Source organism: Lepidochelys kempii, chromosome 1, assembly GCF_965140285.1.
Source record: "Lepidochelys kempii isolate rLepKem1 chromosome 1, rLepKem1.hap1, whole genome shotgun sequence".
NCBI classification, from domain to species: domain Eukaryota; kingdom Metazoa; phylum Chordata; order Testudines; family Cheloniidae; genus Lepidochelys; species Lepidochelys kempii.
The window spans coordinates 81,451,726-81,477,795 of record NC_136380.1 but is presented as its reverse complement, the minus strand read 5'-3'; the positions used below and the strand labels follow the sequence as shown (position 1 = coordinate 81,477,795).

Sequence of the window (26,070 nt, the reverse complement as noted above, 5' to 3'; positions counted from 1 at the left end):
GGTCTGGGTGGAATGATCAGGTCGTTAATGAACTGATTGAAACTGACCCAAATGAACAGAGGATGCAGCAAGACAACGAGCCACCAACTACTGAATAATCAACACGTAACAGCAGTCCCTGGGGAGAGCGGTCTCTGGGGGCCTTGGAGCAGCGTGCTGCTGAGGGCAGTCAGCCCCCCACACATACTTGAGTAGGGGCCCCCCAGATCAGCAGGGCCCTAGGAGCAGAGATTGTCATCATGGGTATTTATAGTAAAAGCCATGAATTTTTGTTTATTGCCTGTGACCTGTCCATGACTTTTACTAAAAATACCCATTTCTAAATCTAATCCTTTCTTGTAATAAAATAGTGATGTGAACATGTAACATTTTTGTATTCTAGGTTAAACAATACAGGAGAAAACCAATGCAAGTTAAGACTCCTCGTGCCTTGCCAACCATGGAAGCTCATCAAGTGATTAAAGCCAATGCTCTGTTTTTGCTGTCCCTGAGCAGTGCTGCTGAGCCCAGTATTTTGTGCTATCATCCTGCAAAACCATTCCAGTCGCAGCTTCCCAGTGTTAAAGAAGGAATTTCTGAGGACTTTCCCATTAAAATGCCATGCCTCTATCTGCAGACTTTAGCAAGGTAATGAAAGCTACTCATGAGTTCATAAATATATTTATTCATGTTTGAATAAAAATAAAATGTGTATTTTATGTACTAAACTAAAATGTATATATAAAAATGTGCTGCTCTCTGGAAGCAGTCTCATGCTTCTTTATCATCTTGTCCCCTGACTTTCTCTCCATCTTTCATGGTATTTTCATGTCTGTTTAGATTGCATTTGCTCCAGGGATCAGAGCTATTGAATTTGGGAGGTACCCTAACACACTTTTGGATGCTTGATTAATAATTCTTAAAACTTAAATTTCAGTGATTTAAGAACTTGGTAGCAGAACTCCATAATAAGACTCACATTATGACTTGAGCCTAATATACATAGTCCCCTCAAACCTTCACTCAATTCAGAGCATATAAGCATGTGCCTCTTTGTATTTCCCAGTATATTTCAATTTAGTATATAATGTTCATGAGCTCTAAAATGGTTCAGGATGAAATGAGGAAATTTGGTTCTGCAATAAGTAACATCATCTTGAGAAGCCCTGCTGTTTGCGAAACATTAGCAAATGATAAACAAATCCACATCCTTCAGCACCATATTAACATTTACATTGCTTCAGTTCCTAAAGGCCACAACCAGGTTAGGCTCAAATGCGGTAGATGTACAGACATGGTAAGTGACAATAATTGCTAGCTAATTGGCCTGGAAAGGGTCGGTTGGTTTTGAACTCTTTTTTTTCTGGGTTTGTACAATGCCCAGCACAATGGGGTTCTGGTCCAATAGGTTTCTTAAGCACTGTGATAATACAAATCATCATCATCATTAGTTTAAATATCTACTTTAATGCAGGCATCATCATGAAAACTTTGTTGTCTATCAAGATGACAACCTCTTCCAAGATGAGATGAGATATCTGCGTTCAACTTCAGTACCTGCACCATACATATCAGTCACTCCTGATGCATGTCCTAATGTCTTTGAGGAACCAGAGAGTAACATGAAATCCATGCCACCAAGGTATGCCAGTGTAGTTCTTGATAACTGTTAGCTAACATACTAGCACAGCACAGCACTGAAGTGAACACAAGGGTAATGGGACTTGTTGCTGCAATAGGTAGCCAAAGTACCAAGTCAGCTCAACGCTTGAATTATAGCCATAACTTGTATACGTTTTTCGCTTATAGGCTACCAGAAATCGTACTTCTTTACAGAAAGAGAACATTCTCTCATACCTTTTCGAACACCAGCTCCAATTCTGTTCAAAGCTTTAAACTAATTCATATTATTTTATTTTAACACAGAATTGCTGCAAGTCTGAACTTTGGCACTAAAGCAAACAAATGGAAACAAAATCTGGGATATTTCATATATTAGGAGGACATAATCAGCCACAAAAATTTTATTTATTTATTTCTATGTCATCGAACTTGACATATAAAAACAAATTTATTGAATGCCAATATTTAAACATGACCACTTTCTGTAAAGATAATGAGGTATCTGGTCAATAGATCTCAAATCTCTGCTCTAACAGGATTATCTTGGTGTAGCCACCTTGCCCCTATTGAGACTTGGGGCAGTGGGGCTCTCCCATGCCCTGTGGGAAGATTGGGAAGCGGGAGCTCTTCTGCAGACCATACGAAGTTCACACAAAGTAGGGAGTGAAACATTCCAGGGGCTTGGCAACAGCAGATCAGAACTGGCTGGGAAACGTTATTTCCCCCACTAAACAAACTTTTAAATTTCATGTAGGAGGCCCATGGAGTTTATAAATCTGTGTCTACATCATACATTTGTGTATCTGAAACTCAGTCATCTGAATACTTTGGATGCCTCTCCTTGCCCCTCCCGCCATGAAATACTTGGATAGTCAGGGTTTAACTTGTTACATCACAATTATATATTTTAAGAAATACAAGATACACGTATATGTTGAAAGAATTTGCAAGAATTTCTCTTTGGCCATACTATATGAACAAGTATATGAGTTCATCTAGTTATTACTGTTACGTTGCATAAGGTAAATTTTCATACATCGGTAGTATTGCCATTAACCAAATGTATGCTGCTTTCTAGTCTGCTTCATTTCCAGTCTTTAAAGCGTAGTTTTTTAATGATAATACTGTAGTTCTGAATTTTGTCTGAGTTATGTCATCACTGAAACTTAAAAAAAAAGTTTTTATGACCTCACTGATTTCTTTGAAGTTTGGAGACCAGTCCAATAACAGATACAGACCTGGCAAAGCGCACAGTCTTTCAAAGATCATACTCAGTTGTTGCATCAGAATACGACAAACAGCACTCGATTTTACCTGCACGGGTTAAGGCCATTCCCAGACGAAGAGTCAACAGTGGCGACGCAGGTAAAAAATAGACATCTTAAAGCAGAAAAAGTATTTCCACTTTTCTAAAATATCTATTTTTAGTTTAAAAAAAGTAAATGGAGTTTAAGGACAATAGGATTACAGTTCCTCAGTGAAAGACTGTAGGGAAAAAAATTACCATTTGTGATAAATGTATGTAATTAATAGAGCTGGGCAGACTTTTTTCAGTGAAAAGTCCCTTTTCCGCATCAGACAAAGGGTGAAAGAAACCTCCTCCTTCTCAGTCTCTGGTTACTTTGTGAATCTAGTCCTCCTTTGCTTTTGAAATGAAAAATTCCGGGTTGGTCAAAATGAAATGTTTTGGTTTGACCCAGTTCAAAACTTTTTCAATTCACTGAAAAGCTTTCAAAATGTTGTTTTCGTTTCAATCTGAAATTAAACATTTTTTGATACTTTGGAATTGACGGTGAACCAAAAAATCCATTATTCACTCAGTTCCAAATACTAATAGCTTGTCAAACATTAACCGCATGTAAGTTATGAGAAATATGCAGAGCGTTAAGAGTGGTTCAGGAATTTATTCAGGTCTGAAATAAATTCCTGGGAGTTTTCTGCTTGGTTTTAAAACTCAGGAAGTATTCTTGTGATTTTTAGTGTCTGCTTACCCTGAAGTGAAGCACAATTTTTTCACTTCAGGGATTGTATTATATTGTTCTACAAGGAAAAAATACTATTTTATAAATAATAGCAAACTAGTACTTCGATTTTTATAGCTGCAGTAAAAACAATTACACAAAGAATCTAATATATATATATATTTTTATACTTTTAAATAGAAGTGGGATCCTCTCTCCTGAGACATCCATCTCCTGAACTTTCTCGGTTAATCTCCGCCCACAGCTCTCTTTCTAAAGGAGAGAGAAATTTCCAGTGGCCAGTTCTGGCATTTGTAATCCAGCACCATGATCTGGAAGGACTTGAAATAGCAATGAAACAAGCCTTACGGAAATCTGCTTGCCGAGTCTTTGCTATGGAGGTATGAACGCATTAATGGATCTAATTGTAATAAAAATGACATATCAGTTACTTATCCTTCTTCCAGAGAAGTTTTGAAACAAATTTTTATATTAAATTAAATACTAATACAAAAAAGAGAATGCTCTTTTACTAATCCCAAATTGAGACTTCCAGCAAGTTTTAAAACAAGTCTAAGTAGCCATAATATCTGCAAAATCAGAAATATAAAAATAGAAATGTTAACTGTAAATGTGCTAGTTTGGATGGTCAGCAGTGTTTCTTTAATCTTTAAATGTATCTAAGCGACTTTTTTTTTTTCAAGCTTTGTTTTAAACTGCTGTTCTGTAACAGAGTCCACATGATCTCCACATGATCAATTCGTGTGTGACAGGCTAGAGCACTGTAGAGTTGCCCCTCAGCTTGCTGCACACTGTCTGTGTGTATGAGCCATCAGTGTGGTGTATTCCCTATGATATATTTACATCATTGTAAGAAATAGTTTATAGCTTAATAAAAGGGCTTGTGCAACAGTGTTTTTGATAACTTTTCAAAATACTAGTGCATCTCCTGTGACATGTTTAAAATAAATCTTTTTGTTGAACTCTATATCCATATCTCCAACTTTCCTTACCTAAATTATAACTACCTACATTTGTTTTAGGCTTTTAACTGGCTTCTCTGTAATGTCATTCAAACAACTTCTCTTCATGATATTTTATGGCATTTTGTGGCTTCACTGACTCCTGCCCCTATGGAACCTGAGGAAGACGAGGATGAGGAGAACAAAGCAAATAAAGAAAATGCAGAGCAAGTATGTGAGATTTTAACATGCTACTCATAAAGTATATTATGGAAATTGTGGGTATGACTGTACAAGTAGTTTAAAAATATTTTCTGAATGTGTAAAAGTGAAAACAAAGATTAATCTTGTATATTGTGTAACTTTTAGTGAGAAACAAAATCTTAACTATGGAATGGGAAATTTTAGTTCACTTTTTTCAAGAACATATCTATGCAGTATTTGTTTTTGTTGATCACCCTTAAATTTAATTCGCTTTTCATGACTGCTGAATGATATTCTGCTGATCCATTGTAGTTTTGTTTTAGTACATTGATTTGCACTTAAACTGTTTAAAACATTCTCTATAATAGAAAATGCTGTTTTTGACAAGTACAGTAACTGAAAACTATGCTTAGATTGCTTACCAGAAAACTGAGGGAAATTTTCTCTAAGAAACTCCATTATTCTTAGGGCTTGTGTAAACCACAGGTTATGCTGGCATAATTTATGTCGTTCAGTTATACCACCTCTCCTATAGAGGCAACTATTCTTTTTGCTATAATGAAGTAGTCTTGCAAAACTCTCCTCACCCACTTGACTGGGATGAGTAATTTTCTGGCAGGCGAGTAATTGGCAACAGTTTTTCAACTTTGTAGTTAAGTGTGTTCCAGGGTTTTTTGCAAAGCTTGATAATGAAATTATTTTAAATTAAGCTAATGTATATGGCCTTGACTTGTATTTGAATTATATTTCTTCTCTTTAATGGTGTGATCTTGTGATGAAAAACACTACTGTTTTAAAGTAACAGATTTCAGGTAGTGTAATGATCAGTGCAAATAGCCTCTACCAATAAATGGTGCTGTATCTCTCTTACTGTTAGGTTGTAGTATTGTATATTACATTTCTGTATCTGATCTGGGAGTAAGAGGAAGTGCGGACCCAGGGGAGTTGGGGGGGGCAACTCTTGGAGGCTTAAAGTTGGCTCTGCCAGGCCTACAGAGTGACAGAGAAGAACTGCTCCCTGTGATGGCTTGGAATAAAGTTGTGGTGAAGCCAGGTCATCATGCAGTAATGCCCATAAAGATAAAGGACTGCTGTAGTGAACCTGAAGGAGAGTGTGAAGCTACAAATATCCAGGCAGGATTGCTGTTTAGCAGATCTCTGTATTGAGCTGGACCAAAGGGTGAGTTCTGGGTAGGAGCAGTTAATGTCACTGACTAGGAAGTGCAGCTAGTGAAAAATCAGACCTTGGAGACAGTATACAATGGCTGATATCTAAAAACCTCTCATGGGGTAGAGACTAAAAGATGTAAAAGAGCTATGTGTTGACTTGAGAGATGCTGCCAGAGAAGGTGACAAAAAGAAGTGATTAGAACAGCAGCTCTTATGGTATGCTAGTGTGTTCTCCAAGAATAATGAAGATCTTGAGAGATGTGATCAGGTACTGCCTCGGATTGTTCTTAAGTGAGGGAGCGTTCCTGCGACGCAGCTCCAATATCTGATTCCCCTGGTATATTAGCAGTGGAAGAGAAGCTACATCATATGCTGCATGATAGCCTGATTGCACAATCTACATCATCTTGGGTATCTCCAACTATAACTGTGAAAAAGCCCAAAGGAGGCCTGAAGATATGTTGACTACAAGAAACTTAATTCACAACATTTCAAGATAGCTACTCCCACATAGCAGACTCCCTGGATAAAATGTCAGGAGCAAAATATTTTAGTAGTTTTGATTTGGTATTTGGATTCCATCAGATTAAAGTGGCACCTGATAATCCAGAAAAAAATGCCTTTGTGACACACTATGGATTGTCTCAATTACTTATTAATGCACCAGGATGTTTCAGAGGGTAGTAAATGACCTAACCCAAGTTTTGAGAACTGAAGACCTCCTCATGTACTTAGATGACTCTTTGTTTCCACAAACCCCATTTAAATCCTGACTCCTTAAAAAGTTTTAGAATCCTTTCCGCTTCTACCAGATGCTCCTCCCATGTTTTGAGTTCACATATATTGACTTGAAAGGCTCACTACCAGAAATACCAGCTGTAAATCAGTATTTGCTGGTCTGACACCCTCTCAAAGTATGTGGCGGCACAACTACTAGAGCATAAAGGGTTGAAACAGTTACAGCTGCATTGATGAAACATGTAGTATTGCAGATCAGACCACCAAGCTGTATCTGTAGTGATTGGGGAAGAAATTTGAACCATGGTTATTGCACAAGGTTTGCTGACAACTCCAGATAACCAATGTGAGGCCCAATGTCCCCCACTCTGCGAGTGATGTAGAAGTGGAGAGAGTAAACCACACCACTGGTTCCATGCTTAGCATCTGTCAGTGAAGTCCAGCAAAACTGGAATACAAAGTCATCTTTACATATAATGCTGGCCAGCACTCAGCTATCTATTACTCTCCTGATGAGATTATTTTTGGACTCAGCAAACCCATGCGTCCCTGTGACTTGATGTTCAGGCAGCAAGAATCAACTCGCAAGGTCCCCTGCATCTACATAGGTGGGTGACATGACAGAGTCGTATATGAGTGATGTGGGGACAGCATTCCAGAAGATGGAGAAACAGATGAGTCGGAAGCGAGCATGCCAGACTTAAATGCCAGGAAATAGGGGAATTATGTGCCCATCCAGGAAGGGGAGAAGGTGTGGTTATGTAACTGGAAAAAGCAACCTGGAAAAAATCCCAAACTTCCTCTTTTTGTGGGGGAACCTTACCCAGTAATTAAAAAACTAAACTACTACTAATTTGAGTGATTGTCCCTATGTGTGGTGCACTTCAGGTTGTGCATGCACTCCATATACCTGGGACCAAAGATTTTTCCCTAGTAGTATCTGTCTGTTTTTGGAACTCCTCTGCAGGGTGGGGAGCGAGCCATTGCTGTACCACCCCCACCCTTCAGCCTCAGCCTTCCAGTGGTTACAGGACCAGAGTATGTTTAAAAAGTTGCGTAAAGTGCCACAAACCCTTCTCAGTCACAGACTTTCACAACCTCTGTCTGTACTGCTTGGGGAAAACCCACATCCCTTCCAGGTGCAGTATCTGCAGGTCATTCCCAAGTAGAACTAAGCATTCTGGGGAGTTTTGACTCTGTAAGTTCATCATGGAGGAGGCTATGAAGGTGGGATCAGTCTCTGATGGGGAAGACCCTCCTGTCTGTTGGCCTGAAGAAGGTAGCAGTGACTCCTCTTTGTTCCCTGGCAGCTCCAAAACCAGCACCCCTGAGAGAGTCAGAGTGGAAGGGGCAGGGGGAGGCAACTGCTCCCACAAAGCCAAGAGGGAAGGTTTCCTGTCCAAGCCCTCTACAAAGAGGCAGAAGTCCCTGTCCCATACCAAGTCATTGGGAGCTTCCTGGTCCATAACAGGACCAACCGGTACTGGGAAGAAGCACACTGGGACTTCCTCACAGGGCAAAACAGCAGCACCCTACAGTATTCGGACTGCTTCTTCAGCACTGTAACGCACATCAGCGCCACTGGATCCTATGTGGCCTGAGCCAGGGACATGACTCCATTGACTCAGGCTTAGTTCTTGGCTGCAAGCTACCTTTTAGTGCTCCTGAAAGTGGCATCACCACTTCTTTGAAGACCTCAACACCTAGAACCAGGACTTCAGCCAGTATTGGTATCCCTGCAGTACCTCTCTTTGTCCCTGTCTACAAGTAGGGGTCAAGCCGGACCAGTACCGTCAATGAGAAGAGACAGATCATCACTGCCTCCTCCAGTCTTAAGGGCTCCCCCGCTGAATCCAGATTCCAAATCTTCAGAGACAGAAAAGAGCTATTGGACACACCTACTCCCGGACTTCGCCCCCTAGGGTCCCTTAAGGAGTCTCAGGCTGGACAGAACATTGGGAGTCTCCATGGTATCTCACTATTCTCACATGAGAGAATACCCTCCGTATAGCTTCTGGCACCCAGACCTATGCCATGGGGTTATGAAATTCTGCAATGACAGCATTGGGGCCCAGGATATCCATGAAACTACTGGCCGATATAGTCACCTCATGAGATAAGGAACCCAAGGAGATCCAGAGCTCCCAGAGGAGAGAAGAGCTTCCTCAGCCTTACCAAGAGGCATAATTTCAGCAGCATGAGGAAGACAAACAACACAAACAGGAGGATTCTTAACTGGTGACCTTTTTCTCCTCTTCCCCAGACAAGGCAGTGATTCCAGCTTCTCCACCTGTGCCCTGATGATTCTAAGGCCTTCCAGGTCTTGCTTAAGAGGGTGGCATAATCACTTCAAACCCCCCTGGAAGAGGACCGGGAAACACCACACAAACTAGGAATGATACAACTAGTATCTCTAGCAACAAGGGGAAAGAGATTCTACTTGAGGTAGGTTTCAGAGTAGCAGCCATGTTAGTCTGTATCCGCAAAAAGAAAAGGAGTACTTGTGGCACCTTAGAGACGAACAAATTTATTTGAGCATAAGCTTTTGTGAGCTGTGCTGTAGCTCATGAAAGCTTATGCTCAAATAAATTTGTTCGTCTCTAAGGTGCCACAAGTACTCCTTTTTACTTGCAGTACGTACTTGACTCCAAGAAGACAAGGGGATGGAGACTCATTCTGGACCTCACAGAGGTGAAAAGTTTCATCTGCCACCTAAAGTTCAGAATGGTGACCCTATGGTCAATTGTCCTGTCTCTGGATCCAGACAATTGGTTCATGGCCCTCAATCTCAGAGTACCTGTTTTTCATGTGGACATACATCCAGCACACAGGAGATTCCCAAGATTTGTGGATGGCCAACAAAATAACCAGTACAGATTTCTCCTTTTTGGACTCTTGATGGCACCAAGAGTGTTCACCAAGATATTGGTGATGGCTGCAGCTCGCTTTCGCTATCAAGGAGGGATGGTTTACCCTTATGTACCTAACTCCTAAAGCTATGATCTTACCAGGAAATACAAGAAGAAACCACCATGCTTCTGCATCTGTTTGAGAGGTTGAGTCTCAGAGTGAACCTGGAGAAATCCACCCTGGAACCCACACAGTCAATAGAGTCTATCAGGGCAAGGCGAGACTGAATAATGTTACATTGCTTACCAGACGGTTACATCCTCTCCATTAGTGGACTCATACAGAAAATCCAAATGGGCTCCAGGATGTCCGTACAGTCCTGCCTGGCACTTGTGGGTTATTTGCCAGGATTCATCTCAGGTGTCTGAAAGCCTAGTTGTGGACTGTTCATATTCTGGACAAGCACAGTATTGACAATGCTAGTCATGGTTTCTCAAAATGTCTTAGCCTCCCTTATGGTAGTAGGACAGGGGAAAAGTGAAAGGGACTGGGGAGGGGGAGATGTAGTTCAACTCCCCACTTCCAACAAAGACTATAACCCCAGGCACATCCTTCTTAGGTTGTAGAGTATACACGGAGTGGCCGGTAAAGCAAGGGATTTTGTCTCTTCAGGAGCCTATGCTTCATGTCAATATGCGGGATGGGAAGTAGGAGGTAGATTAGGATGATGTGTTGAAGGGTTTGTAAAGAGGTACAAGAGGCAGGGGTGGTTTGGAAGACAAGGAGGGGAGAAATTGGGGTGTACACTCCAGCTGGTTTGTGCTACTCAGATGAGGGGGGAAAAAAAGCAGCTGCAAACACGGCTTAATGGACCAGTGGGCTTCCGCTTTTTACTGCTCCAGAGTGGCATAGAACAGCTGGTACATACTGATGAATTGGGCCATAACCTGTTTAATTTTTCCAAAAAAATTAAGGTTGATATTTCATATTTTAAAATAATTAGAAATATCATGTGGTAACATTCTCTTTTCAGTTTCTTGTTCGTGTTCATGTATGAAATTTTCGATTTTAAAAAAAGCCTGGGAAATTCCCAGACAAAAACTACATTAAGTTGGTAAGAAGGTTAAGAATATGTTTCAGGTTTCAGAGTAACAGCCGTGTTAGTCTGTATTTTCAAAAAGAAAAGGAGTACTTGTGACACCTTAGAGACTAACCAATTTATTTGAGCATAAGCTTTCGTGAGCTATAGCTCACTTCATCGGATGCATACTATGAAGTGAGCTGTAGCTCACGAAAGCTTATGCTCAAATAAATTGGTTAGTTTCTAAGGTGCCACAAGTACTCCTTTTCTTTTTGCGAATATGTTTCAGTAATTTTAAGATAAAATAAATTTTAAAAATGCTGTAAAAAAACAAGTTTTTTTAATAAACCCAGGAAATTCAGAGTTAAGTTTAAAAAAGAAATGAAGTATGTTAAGGTATAGCATTGCAGATTTAGGCACCCAAACTACCTTCACTCTGCTTGGTAGGGACACTGGGAGGATGGAAAGAAAAAAGTTAATGGGACTTCAAAATATCAGTTTAAACTAATGCGGGACCACAAACTGTAAAATGCTTATATTACATGGTGTCAATCCTAATTGTGCGTTTCTGTATTTTAACCTCTTTAGATTTCTTTTAATGTTAACTTTATCTCTGTCTTTCCGGCAGTTTATAACAATTCGTTTGGGAATAGTCACAACATCCCTAGAATATATTTTATTCTAAATTATTTGTATAAACTCTTAACCTGAACTGTTTTAATGTTGTTTTTGTCTGTCTATATATATTTATTTTCTGAAAGCCACTTAATAGCAGAGCCAGTGTAACATATTTCCTTTGAATCTTAGGAGAAAGACACAAGAGTATGTGAACATCCACTGTCAGATATAGTGATCGCTGGTGAAGCAGCTCATCCATTGCCCCACACTTTCCATCGTCTGCTTCAGACCATCTCTGATCTTATGATGTCTCTCCCCAGTGGTAGTTCATTGCAACAAATGGCCCTAAGGTAGGTACAAAATAGGGGAAAACTCTGAAAGGCCCAACACATCCAAGCATTGTAAACTAACTCATTAGAAGATTTTGCAATGTATTTTAGAAGTCTGAAGTGCCTGGTATGCTATTTTAAAAATGAGAAAAAATATATTTATTTAACCCTGGCATAAACAAAGGGTTTATAGAGAAAAATGTATTTGATTTTAAGTTTTGTACCATGTCCATTACTTTTAGTGTAAAAATAATTAGATCACTGTGTTCTTTAATGTACATGCATAAGCCGTATATAGCTTAAATACCTTTTGTTTGAAAAATCTGTCATTTGGCTATTCCCCAAATTTTCCGTATTCTTCATTTTGCTATTATAGCTACCATAAAGGAATATATGGAATAATTATTATTGAATTCAACTCTCGTGTGACTATAACAAATATTCCTGCTTTAGACTTTTCACATTGCTAACAAATATTTCTTCTTGCCTTCTTCAGAATGATACACAATATGTTTCTGATCCTGATGTTTCCTTTCAAAACGTTTATAAAGCTTAAATTTTTAAAATTATGCAATAATTAAAATAATGTACCGTACATACTCATTCATTAGCCCATTCTTTTATAAGCCAACCCCCAAAGATGGATAGGTAAAAATAATAAAAACTGTCTGACCCTTTCATAGCCGACCGTATATTTCGGGGATTGGCAAACTTTGGCTCCTAGCCCTTGAGGGTAAGCCGCTGGTGTGTTGGGACGTTTTGTTTACCTGGAGCATCTTCAGGCATGGAGCCTCTCAGCTCCCTGTGTCCGCAGTTCGCTGTTCCCAGCCAATGGGAGCTGCGGGAGGCCACAGCTCCCATTGGCTGGGAACAGCGAACTGCGGACACAGGGAGCTGAGAGGCTCCATGCCTACAGACGCTCCAGGCAAACAAAACGACAATGTATAGATATTCAATTCAATGATTTCATAGAGTTTAAAATCATCAAATTTTGGTGTAGACCCATTTATAAGCCAACCCCCACTCTTTGATGTGTCGCTTTTTTGCCAGAAATATTCGGCTTATGAACGAGTATATATGGTAAATACTAATGGTGCTTGTAAGAGTGCACTAATATTGAAAACGTCTTTTAATAAACTTATTTTTAATGTTTTCAGATGTTGGAGCCTCAAATTCAAACAGTCTGACCACCAGTTCCTGCATCAGAGCAATGTCTTTCATCATATTAACAACATTTTGTCCAAATCTGATGATGGAGATAGTGAGGAGAGCTTTAGTATCAGTATACAATCTGGCTTTGAAACCATGAGTCAGGCAAGTTTTAAATCAGTAAATATCACAAGGTGTAGACCAAAATGAATTAGTAGATAACCTTCAGCACTATAATCAAGCTGTTCTAGTTTTCAGCAATCATACTTTATTACATATAAATGTATTAATAACAATTGCCATTTATTTAAATATTTCAGTAACAAATATCTATCGTGATCAGGGCCTTTATGGATGATGTTTAGATTTAAAAATTCAAATATTACCCCTCAACCTGAACCTCATTCAAATGGGTATTTTGGAGTAGTGCCCATTCCTACTTTGTTACTGGTTGCTAGGGTCAGGAGCAGGTGGGCCTTTTATGTTTGAATTTAAATTCATTCAAAAATTGCCTTTAAAACTCATGTTCTCTTTCCTACCTCCACTTATTCACGGTCCCTTCTTCCTCACATTTCTTCTCTCTCCTTTTGTTCTTTTGAAGGCACACATTGCTGCTTTTTAATGAGCACCTACAAAGGAAAGTACAGTAAAGAGAGGGTATGGGAATTGAGTAGGAGAAAATAAGCTGAGTATTGTTTCCTATTCTTAATACACTTTTTAGCAACTGAAACTGTTCTCAATGGTATTTCCTCTGGTGGCTGGAGCTCAATAAACCAGGAGCTTTGATCATGTAACTTACTCATTATGACAGGTTTCTTCTTTTAATTTAGAGAGTATATTCATCTTAATAAGTATTCCTTTAAAAAGTGTGTTAGACATTTTTTTACTTGGGCTTCATTTCTGTAAAATTTCTGAGGTTTTGAATCATCTTTTTGATACAGGAACTGTGTATAGTAATTTGCCTAAAAGACCTAACCAGCATTGTTGACATCAAAACATCAAGCCGACCTGCCATGATTGGCAGTTTGACAGATGGGTCTACAGAAACCTTCTGGGAGTCAGGAGATGAAGACAAAAATAAAACTAAGAACATCACAATTAATTGTGTCAAAGGAATCAATGCTCGCTATGTCTCTGTTCATGTAGACAACTCACGAGATCTTGGGGTAAGAAAAAAATTGTCTGTCTTCACTAAAAGTGCATAGCCAGGGCCTTGTGTATTATTCAGTCACAGATTTTATTGGTGTCTTCCTCCCCACCACTTTTGCCATCCTGTTTGGTTCAGAATTCTACTCCAGAATCTAAATCTCATTTTGAGACATTAAGTTTCTACTTTTTTTGGTTATGAAGAAAAGCTTCCAAACATAAACAGAATGTAAAGTAAGCCTCATTCTCAGTGGGTTGTTACCTCTTGAAACCTAATTATTAGAATTTAAATATCCATATTATTAACTGTTTTCCTGCTAACTGTTTTTTGAAAAAACATCCACTTGGAGAGTTTGTTCCTACAATCCCAAATGGCATCCTTTGCCTCCCCAAGTACCAGAAGATCATGACTGTCTCCTGTCCTATTGCCACAATTTCTACTTTTTCTCCTGAAAACTGACACATTATTTGTAACACACTGAATGTTTAAATTTAGGGGCTGTGTAAAATACATTGGACTTAATATAAAATTAAACGATACAAGGAGTACTGCACTGATTTATTGAATTTAAAGCCTCAACTTTTTAGTAGATCTGAAGCTGCTGTGGTATAGAATCATAGAATATCAGGGTTGGAAGGGACCTCAGGAGGTCATCTGGTCCAGCCCCCTGCTCAAAGCAGGACCAATCCCCAACTAAATCATCCCAGCCAGGGCTTTGTCAAGCCTGATCTTAAAAACTTCAAAGGAAGGAGATTCCACCACCTCCCTAGGTAACTCATTCCAGTGCTTCATCACCTTCCTAGTGGAAAAAGTTTTTCCTAATATCCAACCTAAACCTCCCCCACTGCAACTTGAGACCATTACTCCTTGTTCTGTCATCTGCTACCACTGAGAACAGTCTAGATCCATCCTCTTTGGAACCACCTCTCAGGTAGTTGAAAGCAGCTATCAAATCCCCCCTCATTCTTCTCTTCTGCAGACTAAACAATCCCAGTTCCCTCAGCCTCTCCTCATAAGTCATGTGTTCCAGTCCCCTAATCATTTTTGTTGCCCTCCACTGGACGCTTTCTAATTTTTCCACATCCTTCTTGTAGTGTGGGGCCCAAAACTGGACACAGCACTCCAGATGAGGCCTCACCAATGTCAAATAGAGGGGAACGATCATGTCTCTCGATCTGCTGGCAGTACCCCTGCTTATGCAGCCCAAAATGCCATTGGCCTTCTTGGCAATGAGGGCACACTGCTGACTCATATCCAGCTTCTCTTCCACTGTAACCCCTAGGTCCTTTTCCGCAGACCTGCTGCCTAGCCATTCAGTCCCTAGTCTGTAGCAGTGTATGGGATTCTTCCATCCTAAGTGCAGGACTCTGCACTTGTCCTTGTTGAAACTCATCAGATTTCTTTTGGCCCAATCCTCTAATTTGTCTGGGCCCTTTGTATCCTATCCCTATCCTCCAGCATATCTACCTCTCCCCCCAGTTTAGAGTCATCTGCAAACTTGCTGAGGGTGCAATCCATGCCATCCTCCAGATCATTAATGAAGATATTGAACAAAACCGGCCCCAGGACCAACCCTTGGGGCACTCCGCTTTATACCAGCTGCCAACTAGACATGGAGCCATTGATCACTACTCGTTGAGCCTGACAGTCTAGCCAGCTTTCTCTCCACCTTATAGTCCATTCATCCAGCCCATACTTCTTTAACTTGCTGGCAAGAATACTGTGGGAGATCATGTCAAAAGCTTTGCTAAAGTCAAGGAATAACACGTCCACTGCTTTCCCCTCATCCACAGAGCCAGTTATCTCGTCACAGAAGGCAATTAGATTAGTCAGGCATGACTTGCCCTCGGTGAATCCATGCTGACTGTTCCTGATCACTTTCCTCTCCTCTAAGTGCTTCAGAATTGATTTCTTGAGGACCTGCTCCTTGATTTTTTCCAGGGACTGAGGTGAGGCTGACTGGCTGGTAGTTCCCCAGATCCTGCTTCTTCCCTTTTTTAAAGATGGGCACTACGTTAGCTTTTTTCCAGCCGTCCAGGACCTACCCTGATCGCCATGAGTTTTCAAAGATAATGGCCAATGGCTCTGCAATCACATCCGCCAACTCCTTTAGCACTCTCCCATGCAGCACATCCAGCCCCATGGACCTGTGCTCGTCCAGCTTTTCTAAATAGTCCCAAACCACTTCTTTCTCCACAGAGGGCTGGTCACCTCCTCCCCATGCTGTGCTGCCCAATGCAGTAGTCTGGGAGCTGAACTTGTTTGTGAAGACAGAGGCAAAAAAAGCATTGAGTACATTAGCTTTTTCCACATCCTCTGTTACTAGGGTGCCTCCCTCATTCAGTAAGGGGCCCACACTATCCTTGACTTTCTGCTTGTTGCTAACATACCTGAAGAAACCCTTCTTGTTACTCTTAACATCTCTTGCTAGCTGCAACTCCAAGTGTGATTTGGCCTTCCTGATTTCACTCCTGCATGCCTGAGCAATATTTTTATATTCCTCCCTGATCATTTTTCCAATCTTCCACTTCTTGTAAGCTTTTTTTTGTGTTTAAGATCAGCAAGGATTTCACTGGTAAGTCAAGCTGGTCGCCTGCCATATTTACTAATCTTTCTACACATCGGGATGGTTTGTTGCTGTAACCTCAATAAGGATTCTTTAAAATACAGCCAGCTCTCCTGGACTTCTTTCCCTCTCATGTTGTTCTCCCAGGGGATCCTGCCCATTAGTTCCCTGAGGGAGTCAAAGTCTGCTTTTCTGAAGTCCAGGGTCAGTATTCAGCTGCTCTCCTTTCTTCCTTGTGTCAGGATCCTGAACTTGACTATTTCATCGTCACTGCCTCCCAGGTTCCCATCCACTTTTGCTTCCCCTACTAATTCTTCCTGGTTTGTGATCAGCAGGTCAAGAAGAGCTCTGCCCCTAGTTAGTTCCTCCAGCACTTGCACCAGGAAATTGTCCCCTACACTTCCAAAAATTTCCTGGATTGTCTGTGCACCTCTGTATTGCTCTCCCAGCAGATATCAGGGTGATTGAAGTCTCCCATGAGAACCAGGTTGTGCGATCTAGTAACTTCTGTCAGTTGCTGGAAGAAAGCGTTGTCCACCTCATCCCCCTGGTCTGGTGGTCTATAGCAGACTCCCACCACGACATCACCCTTGTTGCTCACACTTCTAAACTTAATCCAGAGACTCTCAGGTTTTTCTGCAGTTTCATACTGGAGCTCTGAGCAGTCATACTGCTCTCTTAGATACAATGCAACTCCCCCACCTTTTCTGCCCTGCCTGTCCTTCCTGAACAGTTTATATCCATCCATGACAGTACTCCAGTCATGTGAGTTATCCCACCAAGTCTCTGTTATTCCAGTCACATCATAATTTGTTGACTATGCCAGGACTTCCAGTTCTCCCTGCTTGTTTCCCAGGCTTCTTGCATTTGTGTATAGGCACTTGAGATAACTCGCTGATCGTCCCTCTTTCTCAGTATGAGGCAGGAGCCCTCCCCTCTCGTGCTTTCCTGCTCATGCTTCCTCCTGGTATCCCACGTCCCCACTTACCTCAGGACTTTGTTCTCCTCCCCCCGGTGAACCTAGTTTAAAGCCCTCCTCACTAGGCTAGCTAGCCTGCTTGCGAAGGTGATCTTCCCTCTCTTCGTTAGGTGGAGCGTCTCTGCCTAGCACTCCTCCTTCTTGGAACACCATCCTGTGGTCAAAGAATCCAAAGCCTTCTCTCCGACACCACCTGCATAGCCGTTCATTGACTTCCACAATTTGACGGTCTCTACCCAGGCCTTTTCCTTCCACGGGGAGGATGGATGAGAACACCACTTGCGCCTCAAACTCTTTTATCCTTCTTCCCAGAGCCACGTAGTCTGCAGTGATATGTTCAATGTCATTTTTGGCAGTATCATTGGTACTCACGTGGAAAAGCAGGAAGGGGTAGCGATCCGAGGGCTTGATGAGTCTCGGCAGTCTCTCCGTCACATCGTGAATCCTAGCTCCTGGCAAGCAGCAGACTTCTCGGTTTTTCCGGTCGGGGCGGCAGATAGATGACTCAGTACCCCTGAGGAGAGAGTCCCCGACCAACACCACCCACCTTCTTCTCTTGGGAGCGGTGGTCGTGTAACCCCCATCCCCTGGACAGTGCATCTCATGCCTTCCAATCAGTGGAGTCTCCTTCTGTTCCCTTCCCTCAGATGTATCATCTAGTCCACTCTCCACATTAGTACCTGAGGAGAGAACATGAAAATGGTTGCTTACCTGTATCTGCGTTGCTTGTACATGGACTCTCCCCTTTCTTCTTCTGGTGGTCACATGCTGCCAAATTTCTTCACCATCCTTCTGTCCCTGCTGCGCAGCCTGCTATGAATCTTCAGAATGTTGTGTCTGTGGAAGCATAGAAGGTAGCTCTAGTCTGGTGTATGGAGTTCCCCAGAATCCAGCAGCATTGCCATGGAGTACACAGGGTGTTTGCATGTAGTATGTAACCATACTGGTAGATCTGTAATTGCAGTGTTTCGTATATGTCCTCATTTCAAGTGCACATAGTGATGCAAAAAGAAGAGGTTGCAGATTTAAATGGAACTTTTCTGCAATTCTTCATTGTCCTAAGTTTTCGATATAAAATCACTTTCATTTTTTTTTATTTATACACTTTCTTGTTTCTACTTTTGTATGTAATGAGAATTTTAGGTTGCCTTAGACATACAGATACCTTGTGTTTTAACTCCATTAATTCTGTCTCTCTGAAAAGGCACTCCATAATGTTAATATGGAAGAAATTACCCTAATGCTACTCACCTTCAGAATTAATTGTGGAGGTTTTTATTTGTCTTTTTGATTTTGCTTGTCTGTTGCAGAACAAAGTGACTTCAATTACTTTCTTGACTGGTAAAGCAGTAGAAGATCTTTGCAGAATAAAGCAGGTAACTGATTACAAATGTTGCTTCATGTAAAAATAACAGGTCTTGTTAATGATAAAAATAATAATCCTTTGTATGTATACCACACAGCCCATCTGAGGAAGTAGTTTACACGTGTTACCATAAATCTCAAAATGCTTCACAACTGTTTAACAAATAAAGCCTCACAACACCCTGGGAAGTTAATTACTTTTTTACATACAGAAAAATTGAACCCTAATGAGATTTCATGGCTTGTCAGAGTCTCATAGGAAGTCAGTTGCAAGCCAGTTTGCTTTAAACTTCATACCACGAGACCATCCTTTCTTGTTAAGATATTGTCATCACTTTTGAGTAATGCCCTTTCCATAGAAAGCTTTGTGTTAGACATTGTACGGGGGTGGGGGGTTTAATTGTGCAATTTGCACAATCTGCTCCTCTATTAATCTATGGTGATTTTGCAACAGCTGTCAGGACCATGAAACTTGATTACTGTAATTCCCTCCTGTGGAAACAAACTCCTAGCAGGAATTCTCTATCGCTTGTAGTTTCTTCAGAATACCACAGTATGTTTCCACACTGTTTTTGAGCAGTCATGATCATATTATGTCTGCCTTATATTGTTTACTGTAGCTTCGAAGAAAAAAATGGTAAATTGGCGTTGTTACCTTGATCCTACTAGTTGTTTAAGCACCGGCAACTTCTTTTTGAGTCTTGAACTAAGTGGAAGATCAGACACTTTCTATCTTTTAAGGCTCCTACTTTTTGTTTTATAAGCTAATGGGCAATAGTGTCCTTGATGTGTTGTGTGCCAGGATGTGCTACTCTCTCCTTATTGGCATCACTGTCAGTTCATCCCTCCACATTTGTAAACAACATCTAGAACCCTTTTCTTGCTAAACGTGTTTTTAGTATGACCATTATTGGCCATATAGAATCATAGAGCCACAGAAATGTAGGGCTGGAAAGAACCTCGAGAAGTTATCAAGTCCAACTTCCCTTTATTTGAGGTAAGACCCAGTAAATCTAGACCATCCCTGACAGGTATTTGTCCAACCTGTACTTAAAAACCTCCATTCCACAGCCTCCCTTGGAAACCTATTCCAGAGCTTAACTACCCTTATAGTTAGAAAAGTTTACCTCATATCTAACCTAAATCTTCCTTGCTTCAGATTAAGCCTATTACTACTTGTCCTTCCTTCAGGGTCCCCTCTCAGTCTTTCTCAAAACTAAACATGCCCAGTTTTTTAGCATTTCATCACAGGTTAGATTTTCTAAACCTTTTATTATTTTTGTTCCTCTCTGGACTCTCTCCAGTTTGTCCACATCTTTCCTGCAGTATGGCACCCTGAATTGGACACTGTATTCCAGCTGAGGTATCATTAGTGCTGAGTAAAGTGGGACGTTACCTCACCTATAGTGGTCACAGCTCATTTAACTAGGGCCCAGGCAACAGCGCACTTGACTGGTGCAGAGGCAAAAACAGTTGCTTTCTTGAGTCATGCCCCTATTTAGAACATGTGTAGGGCAGTTACCTGGTCCTCAATACATACATTTTCCCAGCACTACTCTCTTTTGGAGACATCCAAATGGGATGCTAAATTCTACAGGGTTGTCCCACAATCACTATGTAGATAGACTCCTAGCACTTACCTCCTACAATCTAGATCCCTGCTTGATAGACACAGTGAATACATATATGGATAAGCACTCAGAAGAAGAAACGGTTATTCACTCTACACATCTCAAAGAATTATAATTACTGTCAGGTTAGTTTCTTTTTGTGGATGACTTATCCAAACAGTATAATAATTATTGCTTTTCATTAACTTTTTTCTCCAGAGAACTTTGAATCTTGTTTTAAATGGAACCTAAATACTGTTTTCTGTGATTTAAAAAAAACACACTTGAGATGAAATCTTGGCTCCATTAAAAAGTAAATGGGATATTAGCCACTGACTTCAGTAGGGTCAGGATTTCAACCTGTATTTCTATTTTTTTTTTTTGTCTGACACAGAATTTGAAAAATTAAGTGCTTTTAACCATGTTTTATATTTTAGACAACTACTTTTCTTACAGAAAGTGAAAGAACTTTACATCAAAGTGATTTACACGTTTATAAATTGCTGCTGAGAGCATGAAATAGACTCTGGTACAACTGGATAACCAACAAAAATGACTTTTTACTGATTTTTTTAAACTGGGCTTTAAAAGTGAGAAGAAAATGAATAGTTACGTGTCTTTTTTTATTTATAATTTGAGACTTTGAAATCTTAACCTGTGAAGATTGGTAGTTTTATAGTAAAAAAAAGATTTGTAATCTTATGTTGTTCAGAACAGACATTTGTGTGTCACCTAAGCTATAATTGGTTTCTACACTGTATGCTGGATAATTTGTACCAATAACTCACCAGGAGTAAGTGACTCAGTTAGCCTGATACTGTGTTTCAAAGTCATATCTTTGTATTCCCGTTCATCAGGTTGATTTGGATTCAAGACACATTGGTTGGGTAACAAGTGAACTTCCTGGTGGAGATAATCACATCATCAAAATTGAATTGAAGGGCCCAGAGAACACACTAAGAGTTCGACAAGTGAAAGTACTAGGATGGAAAGATGGGGAAAGCATTAAAATTGCAGGCCAGATCTCAGCAAGTGTAGCTCAGCAAAGAAACTGTGAAGCTGAGACACTGCGAGTATTCCGCCTTATTACATCCCAGGTAGGACATTGCAACTATCTCATATGGTGAATCACTGGAGAACATGAAAGCTGCTGAGATTTATTTACTCATTCTTTTTAAAAAGAAGAAGGCTATTTTTTTTTTTCTGTGTGGGGGGTGGTGATAGAGTGGTAGATAGCTATGGTAGAAAAGAACTTGAATTACTACTTCATACAGTGATTAAACATGCTGATGAAGTAAATTTCCTTCTGGAGCTTTTCCATTGTACTGATTTACAGTTGATTTGTTTCTTTTGCCTTTCTTTGGTTTAAACAATCCACTGTCCTGCAAAACCTCATTTCTTTACACTACCAACAACATACTACTTTATATTCCTCTCCCATGTTTTTTCCTCGTTCCTTCCTTTTGTCCACACCCGCTACCTCATTTAAAAAATATGCTGTATCTCTTTCTTGTTTATCTTGTCATTTTAGACTATAAACTTTTCAGGCGAGAGATTGTCTTTATTTGTGTTCAGACAGTACATAGCATAAAGATCCTGATCAGGGCCTTTCGGTGCTAATGGAATATAAATAATATAAATTCAGACATTTTGAATAACCATTGTGTGTGTTGGTGATGGATATTATCACAGATATTGGAGAGCAAGCTAGACATTTTAAATGTAGAATGACAGGCTTTTTAAAATGGTGACATATTGTAATCGAATGTTAGCGGCTGAAATTTCTCTGATGCTGACTGCCAGTGCAGACTCCTCTTTACTATATTGTTGCCAGCAATCAGAAAATCTGATACATGGTCCACAAAACTAAGCAATGTTAATCTGTTTTAAACTACAAAGAGTGACTGTATAACCCTCCTTATTTTATCAGCTCGAAAAGTTTTATGTCCATATGAGCCTAGTTTTGAACTTTTGTTTAACCTTTGTTGTAACTTCTCACAGGTATTTGGAAAACTCATCTCTGGAGATGCTGAGCCAACCCCAGAACAAGAAGAAAAAACACTGCTGTCTTCCCCGGAAGGAGAAGAAAAAGTACACAATGTATTATTTATGTTTTACAATTATTATTTTACTGAAATAAGTTGTCCAAGATGTTTTTTCAGTCTATTTTGATTTTACTCATATCATAATAGATCCTCTTACTCAGATATTCTTTACATCCCAGCAATATTATACTGCTGCCATGGTCTATTTTTAAAAAAAACATAATTAGAGGGATTTTTGTGTGATTAATACTTTTGATGACTAGATTATAATTGTGGCTATAGGTTTTCATTAAAGAGTCTTTGTAATAATGGTACAAATCAGTGATACTCAGACAGGCTCGGGAGCTGCAAGTGGCTCTTTAATGTGTCTCCTGTGGCTCTTTGCAGCACATGATATTAAAAAACTGTGTGATTTAATTATTAATCAATCAGGATGCTTTTACTATGTTGTTAACTAGTTGTAGAATACTCTGTCAGTCAATTTGTTGTGAGAATAATATAATATACTATACATAGAGAGTGTGTAAATGAAATGAATTCACGCTGTGGCTCTTTTGAGTAATGACGACTGCTAATTTGGTTCCTGAACCACTGAGGTCTGAGTATCACTAGTACAAATCATACTAACAGTTATGGAAGTCAGACATCTGTCACAGTAAGCGGAAGAATCAAGTCTCTGAATTTTGTCTGTAACTACTCAGAGCTAATTACTTATTTATTGTAGGAGATGCTGGCACTCCCTCTTGCTGTTATACATTGTTTCTTGTTTTATTTAAACACTAAATCACATTGGTTTGCACAGGAATTTGGAATGGGGATCATTCTGGAGTTGAGGAAGCACTTGTTGCCCCATGAAAATAATTTGGCTAAGAGCAGCTGTCAAAAAATCACAATTTGCTGTCTGCATTGTGTACAATAGAGCTGTCTTGAGTCTTGCTGGTAAAATTTCTCAACAGTCAATCTATACTATCTTCCCCAGTGTCTCATTTGAGAATGCTATACAGAGCTAAATCTCCTGATAGGATGCACCACATGACTGCTGCCTCCATTGCTCCTCCCCTTTCTCCTCAAACAAAATAGCCTTTTGTTTATGAGCAGGTGTGCTGGGCTGGGAATTTGGAGAAGAGTTTTAGATCCATTCCCTTCTATGAACTGGTGTTAATAATTTTGTGCCCTAATTATTGAACAAGGTCTCATGGTCCACTGAGAGACTCTACAAGCTGGGAATAGAACCAAGGGATGAAATCTTCTCCTTACTGAATTCATCACAAAAAATTCATTGGATACAGTGGGGTAAGGATTTCTTCCCTGCTCTCCAATATGGCGTACCCAAGTGTCACTGGGTTCTCTGCTCACTGCTGCGGCACCTTCTTGTGTGTCATTTGGGGAATAGTTGTCAATGAGTCTGATGCCCCCTCTTTCAGTTGCTCACCATGTGATCTCTCTCTCTCCCTCTTCATGACTCAGGGTGATCCCTCTGACTAGGTCATCATAGCTCTTCCTTTCTGGGGTATCAAAGTCCTAGTGGACAAACTGTCTGAGGCAGTCATGTTGTCTACTGTCCTCATTCTGCCACTTTCCCAGGGGCTGGTAGGGGAATCCGGACCCATCTACTACTCCAGGGACCCTATGTTTAGCACGCATGGTCTTCACAGTCCCAGACACTGTTTCCGTTTCCCTCGCCTCCTTCCTACCTTTCTTCTCTAGCTCTGCCCCCACTCTGGGTTATCAGTGGAGCTTCCTCTGATCCCTGTGGCTGTTTCACCCCTCTCAGGTTCTTGCAGGAGTCTGTATTCCAAGGATCTCAGGGCTTACTTCCTGCTAGAACTCCGCCCTTGTTGTTGCCATCCCCCCCCCCCCTCCTCTCTAGGGAGTGCCTGTAAGTTCCTTCCTGCAGCCCCCTCTTACCACCAACTTCTCTCTGTGTGCCTGTCCCAGCTCCAGCCCCAGCTGGGCTTCATCAGTCATAAGGCCTTATCAGCCCTGGCTCTTCTTTAGGTGCAGCCTAGCAAAGGGTTAATTGGCTCTTTCTTCCTTCTTAGGCCTTGGTTGTGGTAGACACTCCATCACACCAAGTCTCATCCACTGCACCACACTGTCTATCAGAAGGATTAAGAAAAATCTGTTAAGATTTTGCCAAATTCTGTGCTTTCTTAAAAAAGACTACTCATGCATGTGTAACCCTCTGTTTCAGGGTGCTATGCATCCTCTTCCTAATGGCTGGTGTGCAGATGGTAATGGCTTATTCATGCTGCCAGATGTTATAGTTAGTCCTTTTGCTGAAGTGGTAGAGTTTTGTGGTGAAGTGTAGAAGGTCCAAGGTTCAAACACTGCTGAAGATAAATGACAGGAGGTCTATTACAGTTGCATATGAGAAAATTTGGTTCTGTCTTTATTGCTTTTTGAAAAAGTCTAGGAAATTCCAAAGAGAGAAATGCCAGAGTTAAGGTCACCTGTGCAACCATAATTTTGTCCCCTCGTGCATATGCATTATTACATAGACTTTAATTGCATGATCACTTGCTATTTATTCCACAGGACCCCTGCTCACTCATCCATCCTTCCATTGTCATAGTAAAATCTGTTTAAAAATAGATATATTTTAAAAATCATGAAAATTGTGGAATTATGTATTATTGATCATGGCAAAGTTCAATCATATTAGAATTTAAAACTAATAGAAAGTGATGGGCTCGTGACTGGTAATAGCATTTGGAATCTTTCATTACCATATTGCTGGTTTAAAGCTGTCCCAGTTCCTAGTAACTTAAAAGTATAGTTTTCATTGGATGCTTTTTAAGTGGCCTAGGCCCACTTGAAAAGATTTGCTTTTAGTCCAGTGAGCAAGTTATTTTTTATGACTCCTTAAAGTAGTTCATCCAGAACGGGGTTAAGGCCCAGTGGCAAGGCAGGACTTCTGTTTCCAGTGTTGTCAGTTCAGCACATTTCACAAGTGCTAAATTAACTGCAGATGATTTATGGTAGATCCTGAAAAATACATTGTCTGATTTTTGTTGCCTTTACGTATTATAAATCATGGAATTTTATTTTTATTTTCATTGTTGAGTTTCTCCTTCTGGAGACATTTAATTTAAAATACGTAAAGATCGTAAAACTGGTCCGTGTTACGTTAGTTTCTAAAGACTTAATCATTGATGATCAGTATTAAGTTGAATTCATAAGGGTAGGTCTTAGAAGACAGAATTTCATTTGTCTGAGCTTGCTGGAGATGTATCTGCGTATCTGTACTCTGACCTTTTATATTTTACTTATATACCAGGAAGGAAAGAAGCACAGCTGACCTGTGTCAGTTTTCCTAATTGATTTATCTTGGCTACATAACATTATGCTATACATCAGTATGTTACAAAAATCTGTTCACTTTTAGCATAGAATAGATTGACATTCCACATTCATTGGTGTGAAAATACTTTAGAAAGTCTTAATCTAATGTTATTTCTGCTTCTTATAAAGGCAACTTCAGATGCAGATCTGAAAGAGCACATGGTTGGAATCATATTCAGCAGGAGCAAACTGACAAATTTACAAAAACAGGTTTGTGTAATACAGTTCTTGAGGTGTTAAATGTTTATCTTAAATTGTAGCTACTGGAAAAGAGCATAATTATAAATCTTTTTGTTGTTTGACATTTTTTTACTTGAGTATTTTTCATCCTTAATAGTATTTGCCATAC

The 26,070-nt window shown here is 40.2% G+C and overlaps 1 protein-coding gene across 14 annotated transcripts in view; it reads left to right on the top strand.

Annotated features, from left to right (window-relative positions):
* MYCBP2 (MYC binding protein 2) overlaps positions 1-26,070 on the top strand; it is a 414,963-nt gene that overhangs the window by 353,732 nt on the left and 35,161 nt on the right. For 11 of the 14 annotated variants that reach the window (XM_073347171.2, XM_073347218.2, XM_073347180.2 and 8 more), the window contains 12 exons: positions 383-627; positions 1,454-1,621; positions 2,810-2,967; positions 3,765-3,964; positions 4,607-4,756; positions 11,376-11,536; positions 12,673-12,829; positions 13,606-13,830; positions 18,667-18,732; positions 21,189-21,428; positions 22,333-22,431; positions 25,851-25,931. In XM_073347171.2, the coding sequence (XP_073203272.1) occupies positions 383-627; positions 1,454-1,621; positions 2,810-2,967; positions 3,765-3,964; positions 4,607-4,756; positions 11,376-11,536; positions 12,673-12,829; positions 13,606-13,830; positions 18,667-18,732; positions 21,189-21,428; positions 22,333-22,431; positions 25,851-25,931 (1,950 nt within the window). The remainder of the gene's footprint in view (positions 1-382; positions 628-1,453; positions 1,622-2,809; positions 2,968-3,764; positions 3,965-4,606; positions 4,757-11,375; positions 11,537-12,672; positions 12,830-13,605; positions 13,831-18,666; positions 18,733-21,188; positions 21,429-22,332; positions 22,432-25,850; positions 25,932-26,070) is intronic. The other 3 variants (XM_073347249.2, XM_073347148.2, XM_073347199.2) reach the window with 2 other exon arrangements.